General features: G+C 40.1%; 1 protein-coding gene across 2 annotated transcripts; it reads left to right on the forward strand.

Moving 5' to 3' along the window:
* Positions 1 to 2,747: 2,747 nt before the first annotated feature.
* Positions 2,748 to 6,923, forward strand: LOC121555915 (cytochrome c). Of its 2 annotated transcripts, none has more exons than XM_041869773.2 (3): positions 2,748 to 2,853; positions 3,840 to 4,014; positions 6,334 to 6,923. In XM_041869773.2, exons 2-3 carry the CDS (start codon positions 3,846 to 3,848, stop codon positions 6,477 to 6,479), a joined length of 315 nt encoding a protein of 104 aa, XP_041725707.1. In that variant the 5' UTR covers positions 2,748 to 2,853; positions 3,840 to 3,845; the 3' UTR covers positions 6,480 to 6,923. The 2 variants fall into 2 exon arrangements, with proteins under 2 accessions (XP_041725707.1, XP_045070986.1); XM_045215051.1 differs by lacking the exon at positions 2,748 to 2,853 and adding an exon at positions 2,938 to 3,027.
* Positions 6,924 to 7,509: the final 586 nt, after the last annotated feature.

The following is a 7,509-nucleotide window of genomic DNA, read 5'->3' on the forward strand; positions in this document are numbered from 1 at the left end:
TAGCCCTGAGTGGGGAAAATACGTTTTGAATGGTCATCCAACTCGGAATTGTAAATTCAGCCTCTTTCTCTTTCTTTGATGACAAAGTTTACCCACGGACGACCGCCGCGCCACCTTCCTGTTCAACTGAGAACAGCACAACAAGGTGAGTCCAAAGATGTATTGTATGCTGCTGCAAAAATTATGTAATATGCCAGGGAGATATGTATACTGTAGCTAAGAAAGTAATACTAAGTGTACACCACCAGTAAAAATTGACACACCTACTCATTCAAGGGTTTTTCTTTATTACATTGTAGAATAATAGTGAAGACATCAAAACTATGAAATAACACACATGGAATCATGTAATAAACAAAAGTGTTTAAACAATCAATATATATTTTATATTTGAGATTCTACAAATAGCCACCGTTTGCTTTGATGACAGCTCTGCACACTCTTGGCATTCTCTCAACCAGCTTCACCTGGAATGCTTTTCCAACAGTCTTGAAGGAGTTCCCACATATGCTTAGCACTTGTTGGCTGCTTTTCCTTCACTATGCGGTCCGACTCATCCCAAACCAGCAAAGCACCCCCACACCATAACACCACCTCCTCCATGCTTTACGGTGGGAAATACAAAATGCGGAGATCATCTGTTCACCCACACCGTGTCTCACAAAGACACGGCGGTTGGAACCATTATGGTGTGGGGGTGCTTTGCTGGTGACACTGTCTGTGATTTATTTAGAATTCAAGGCACACTTAACCAGCATGGCTACCACAGCATTCTACAGCGATATGCCATCCCATCTGGTTTGGGCTTAGTGGGACTATCATTTGTTTTTCAACAGGACAATGATCCAACACACCTCCAGGCTGTGTAAGGTCTATTTTACCAATAAGGAAAGTGATGGAGTGCTGCATCAGATGACCTGGCCTCCACAATCCCCCGCCCTCAACCCAATTGAGATGGTTTGGGATGAGTCGGACCGCATAGTGAAGGAAAAGCAGCCAACAAGTGCTAAGCATATGTGGGAACTCCTTCAAGACTGTTGGAAAAGCATTCCAGGTGAAGCTGGTTGAGAGAATGCCAAGAGTGTGCAGAGCTGTCATCAAGGCAAACGGTGGCTATTTGAAGAATCTCAAATATATAAAATATATTTTGATTTGTTTAAACACTTTTTTGTTTATTACATGATTCCATATGTGTTATTTCATTGTTTTGATGTCTTCACTATTATTCTACAATGTAGAAAATAGTAAAAAATAAAGAAAAACCCTGGAATGAGTAGGTGTGTCCAAACATTTGACTGGTACTGTATGTTGTGTAGTAATATGTTAGTAGCCCATGTGTCTCACCCTAATAATTTGGTCTATTTACCCCTCTTTATTTCGCCTACTGTTATGACTTGGTGGTGCACATGTAGCCTATAACCTGTTTTAGAGAAATGTTATCATCGAATATTGTAAGGCACTCATTGTCTGCTTATATGCCCCCCTTTATTTATTATACGGTTCTGACTTGGTGTACAGGGAGAACACTGTAAGAACGGCCCATGTTCTGAATTCTGTCGCTGTACATTTCAAAGGTGCTAAACAAATAGTTATATTGACTACGTCCGTCCTAGCTCGCTCATTAATGTCTTAATCGAAATTACGATTGCCTCTTATCTGCTTGTCGTCCCCTTATGCCATAGTTTGCACATCTCAATTGTCATTAGAAACCACATTTGTTTAAGCAAGTCAGCCATATCAGCTATGTTTTTTTTTTTTTTTTTAAGGCAGTAAATGAGGCTGAATGAACTGTTTCGCTGCCAGACAAGGCTCTGCTGATAGCTAGGTGTAGCAGTGGTAAGATGTTGGACTGCTTCTGGGACAGCTTTATGTAGGCCCTAACAGTTTGTGGGCACCGTTTGTCACCGTTATAGTGCAATGAATGTATTGTTTAGTGTTGTGGCTTGCATCCCACTTATTTTTTTGCCCCACCAAGATTTACACGCTAAAATCGCCACTGGTGGTAATGCACCTTAAAGTTGGTTGCCAACCGCCATATAAGGTCCATAGAAGAAGAAGAGGACTGATGGAGGAGAGATTACTAGAAACTAACTAGGTTTTCCCTTTTATCTGTGGATTAATTATCGGAGTAGAGAACACACGATTTTGTGTGACTCAAAATGGGTCAAAATTCCAATGTGCGGTGCCCCCGCACATTGACTATGCAACGGTACCCCCCTGTATATATAGCCTCCCTACTGTCACTTTATTTTACTGTATATATAGCCTCCCTACTGTCACTTTATTCTACTTCTGCTCTTTTTTCTCAACACTTTTTTGTTGTTGTTTTATTCTTACTTTTTTGTTTAAAATAAATGCACTGTTGGTTAAGGGCTGTAAGTAAGCATTTCACTGTAATGTCTGCACCTGTTGTATTCGGCGCATGTGACCAATAAAATTTGATTTGATTTGATTTGATTTGATTTCAGCTAAAATAACAACCCAATGTTTATATCCCAGGACAAATTAGCTAACAACTGCAGGCTAGCCATCTAAATGTCCATGAATGTTTCGACCTGTCACCAAATTAATATAGTTTGTTCAGAGTTCGTTTTGATATGTTAACATTCATATCCTGATCGCGTCTGGTGTGGATGGACCAAAATCAACATGCGCGTGCCCGGTGTAGTCAGCGTATCAGTCTGACAGTACCACTTACAGATTCGTCGAAAGCTAGCACGTGACTGACCTGCCTGATTGTGACGTCAAATGCCGGTGCCTCTAAAATAATGTGACCTTCCATTACGCCCGCAGTAGGACCATTCCATAGGCAGCCGATAATTCCTTGGGTGGTTTAAAAGATATTAATCAAAGGTAATAATCGTGACTCATTTTGTTAAATTGTTTCAAATTCTGTTTTACCTTGCGACCGTATCACTGTTGCTTGTATTCCACTAAAATTATGATATACCGGTACACGGGACTCGAGTTGGTAACGGTGTCGCGTGTCCTGGGTTTTGAAGAATAGGAATTGCGTAAACCTAACCGGTAATTCGAAAACAATTGACTAAGGCTGTGCCCATCCATCCATGCCCTTTTAGATTGTCTAACTAATATTTGATTGCTAACGTTATTTATAATAGATTTGATTAAAGTGTTTGATTTATAGGTAGCTAGGTAACTAAGTATTGCAGATCATTGACATCTTCTTAGCTTGTTAGCTAGCTAGCTCAGCATCACTGACAGTGACAGCTCCTTGTCAATAATAGCGGCAAATTACTTGGCAAACTAGTAGTACTAACGTTACCCATCTAACTGACTAGCAAAGTCACTGGTCAGCTTTCTTCTAGAAAAAAGTCTGTTCTCGTAGTAAGAAACTCAATTACAACTAGCTAACTCGTTTTTGTTTTAACTATAAATTACGTATTGGTTCGCTAAATCGACAGATTGTTGTACTGTATCTTCTGCCCTTGATGGGGAAAGTGAACGAGCCCGCGATGTCGGCTACAATGCTCCGTTGATGGCTAGCTAGTTAGTTAGCTAACTTTAGCTGGTTGACTTCTGGCTGAGCTAGCTCAAGGCAGTGTGGCTAATTTGGCCCGTGAAGCTTTTAGCTATATTTTTCTAAGCAAAAAGTTGCTAATTTGGTAGCTAACGTTAGTTACGTAAATTAGCTAGCTAACAAGTTCACGTTACCTCAAATGACCTTTAGATTGTAGAATCACCTTCATCGGGGAGGAGGCCCAGTTGCTTGCTGTTAATCAACTGAATATTGCTCAGACTAATCCAGACCAAGTCATGGATAACGTTAGGTTAGCTACGCTCTGCTTTATCACCTAACGTGCTGTGTTCTCCACTAGGTTACTATGGGTGACATTGCAAAGGGAAAGAAGGCCTTCGTTCAGAAATGCGCCCAGTGCCACACTGTCGAAGAGGGTGGGAAGCACAAAGTGGGTCCAAACCTTTGGGGTCTGTTCGGACGTAAGACTGGTCAGGCTGAGGGCTACTCCTACACAGACGCCAACAAGAGCAAAGGTAGGCCTTTTCACCTGTCCTCCTAGTTAGTGGGAAATGGCTAGAAGGGATCCAGATTGTAAAATTAACCTTAAACTAATTCTCCAAACCTGATGCATTCATTTTCCTAACCTGCTACGAAAGTCAAATCGTCTCGAATTGGTCTTATCTAACAAAATTTGAAATTGTGTTTTTTACATTGGATAAAAGTAGCAACTCGGAGCTAGAAAATTGTATCATACACTACAGTTGAGGAACAATGGGGAAAGTAATTCTGCTTTGAAAGTTGATCAACTTGTAACCACACTTTTGAGAAAATGGCCCTTGTATGTTTCGGTACACCTACTAGAGAGCTCTTTGTCTACACCCATTCAGCATTGTTTACACCCTCTTAAACCTATCTCTTTAAGGATTTGACATGAGGCCATGTGCAAAACAGACTAAAGGCTGGTTTATACTACGTCTATCGTCATGAACATTCTATTGTTGTCCGACATCAAACTTGTCGTTATGAAAAGGTATAAAAACAAATCACAGGCTGCGTGACATCAGCAGCCTGGTGGTCCAAAATAGCAGAACTGGTGTATTTTAACACCAATAAACCCATCTGTTTAAAAATTAATTTAGTATATGTCAATCTAGCAAACCAGGCAACTAAAAGCAACTTTTAGTTTCTAGCTTGTTAGCTGGCTAGCCAGTTCAATTAATGACCATATCATAGCTGACAAATATTTAACTTTAGCTAATTTTTATTCATTATTACAGGAAAAAAACTCTACAAGAATTATTTACAAGTTAATGGTGAGCTAATTATAGAAAATAGCTTACGGTTGTGAGTTTGACAAAATAAAAGCAGGGCATTCTACCGGAGATTTTTAGAACTCGTTGGCCTAACGTTAAATCCTAATTTGACTTTGGTGCAGGTCATGTTGTTCTTCACATTACCGTCTCTGGTAAACGCACACTATCAAATAAAATATATACGTTTATTTGTTACATGCACAGGATACAGAAGGTGTAAACGGTACAGTGAAATGGTTACTTGCATAGTGGAGTCTTTTGTTTAGACATGTAGCTAGCTAGCTAAACAATTAACTATACTCCCAACTCATAATGTTACTACCATGCATTAATCTGCAGGTAGCCAAAGCTAACCAACTAGGTTCAATGTTAGCTAGCTAGCTAACATTAGGCCATAAGTAGCAATGCAAATGACTGTCTGAGATGCGAATAATGTTACTACACAGATGATACACGTAACGTTAGCTAGCAAGCCAGCCAGCTAACGTTAGCTAGCTAGCTAATAGTACGCTTTAACTTGCAATGAAAGCAACTTTCTGACAAAATTTAAACATATCTGAAAATGTAGCTCGCTAGACTCTCTTACTCATACATGGATGAATGCTTCTCCCTCTCTGTCATGGATGCCATGGTTGCCCTTAGTTTGAAGATGTAATCCGGAGACAGGTGTTTTTATTACAACAGCCTTCTGTGTGTTCTCTTTTCGACTCCCTCCGCATATTTGCAATCAAACGCCAGAATTCTCTTAGCTATCATACTCTGCTTCCACCAGGCATTTCACTGATTTCAAAACTGTCAACTTCTTCTGTGACAACAACACTGTTGATTGCCGTTTCAGAAGACTACCATTTTTTTTCTAAATCAGGGATTTCCTCATCGTCTGATTCATTTTCGGAGTCAGAGTCAGCATGGCACGATAGTCCTCCAGAAAGTGGAGAACATTAGCAACACTTTTACAGTTCTTTGTAATATCTTTTTAAAAAGCTGTGTTAGAAAGGATTACCTACACATACTGAGCAGCTCATGTTATAGATAGAAGTATGCTACATGGCAGACCAATCCGAACTCATCTCTCGGGATGTCCAGCCCATTCATTATCTCAGCTAATCATGCCTAGTGGGAAGGTTGCTGTCTTTTTCTGTGGCTAAACCAACTAGGCTCGTAATTTAACAATTGTATTCATATTTACAGATGGCATACAAGTTTGCTATTAAAGTTCACATGTTCCAGAAGGCATTTGCAAAAATGCATTTTGATGAAGAATAAATGTTTACGTTCAAAATCCTCTCCTGTGAAATAGTTACGTGCGACATACGCCTGGTTTGCTGAAACAAATCACAATTTGACAAAAGCTGGATCCCTTCTAGCCATGACCTAGTTAGTGTGGCTGAGTCAATTCACATTTCTGGTCAAGTGAGGAAATGTATAGTTGTCCCCAAACTTGCAGGTCATGAATAAAATGTCAGCTAATTAACTGAATGTTGTCTTGATGTACAGAGTTCCTTGCCTTAGCTAAGGGATTGTATTATTCTCTTGTAGGCATTACTTGGGGTGAAGCCACCCTGATGGAGTACTTGGAAAACCCAAAGAAATACATTCCAGGAACAAAGATGATCTTTGCTGGCATCAAGAAGAAGGGCGAGCGCCAAGACCTTGTTTCATATTTGAAGTCTGCGACGTCGTAAAACATTGTATTTGAAGATAAATATTTAAGTTAAATGTATTTTTAGTATGTTTGCTGTCCATTTTTGATCTGTACTTCAATGACACAAAATCACTATATAATGGCCAGGACTCATCAATCTTTGTGTTGTCATGGAATGTGTCCAATGCCAGACCCATCTTACTTGTGAACAGAATCTAATTTCACTTGATTTCATGCTGTTAATGCTGAGATATCAGTCATGGTTGATCAGCTGGTGGTTACTGAAGGTCCCTGGTTTCCCTCCCTCCTGAAGGAATGACAATATATCCCCTGGTTTAACAGGAGCTGTTGAAAGTTAAGTTATTTTACTGTAATGAAAGTTATAAGTATTCCAGAAGGCTGTTTGTAATTGAAGTGGCTATATGCACAATGGTAGCTATGGTATGTACCTGAAGGAATTGATCAATAAACTGCTATAATAGAGCATGCATTGCTTTTTTTTCTTTGCATAAAGAACAAATGATTGATATTCCACAAGGATATACAGTTGAAGTCAGAAGTTTACATACACTTAGGTTGGAGTCATTAAAACTCGTTTTTCAACCACTATAGTTTTGGCAAGTATGTTAGGACATCTACTTTGCATGACACAAGTAATTTTTCCAACAATTGTTTACAGACAGATTATTTCACTTATAATACACTGTATCACAATTCCAGTGGGTCAGAAGTTTACATACACTAAGTTGACTGTGCCTTTTAAACAGCTTGGAAAATGCAGCCATAGGTGCCAATCAGAATGAGTTTTTCCCCACAAAAGGGCTTTATTACAGACATTAATATTCCTCTGTGGCGTTGTGTGACAAACCTGAACATTTTAAAATGGCTTTTTATTGTCCCCACCGAGTGGCGCAGTGGTCTGTGCCACTAGAGATCTTGGTTCGAGTCCAGGCTCTGTCGCAGCCGGCCGTGACTGGGAGACCCATGGGCGGCGCACAATTGGTCCAGCGTCGTCCAAGGTAGGGGGAGGGTTTGGCCGGCAGGGATGTGGGTTCGTTTCCCACGGGGGC

This window comes from Coregonus clupeaformis, unplaced genomic scaffold (genome assembly GCF_020615455.1).
Source record: "Coregonus clupeaformis isolate EN_2021a unplaced genomic scaffold, ASM2061545v1 scaf0360, whole genome shotgun sequence".
Classification (NCBI taxonomy): Eukaryota; Metazoa; Chordata; class Actinopteri; order Salmoniformes; family Salmonidae; genus Coregonus; species Coregonus clupeaformis.

What these genes read in the sequence shown, in the direction of transcription:
- LOC121555915 (XM_041869773.2), top strand. Translation starts at nt 3,846, where the DNA reads ATGGGTGACATTGCAAAGGGAAAGAAGGCCTTCGTTCAGAAATGCGCC. An exon ending in AGACGCCAACAAGAGCAAAG is followed by an intron (nt 4,015 to 6,333) that starts GTAGGCCTTTTC and finishes ATTCTCTTGTAG; the next exon opens with GCATTACTTGGGGTGAAGCC.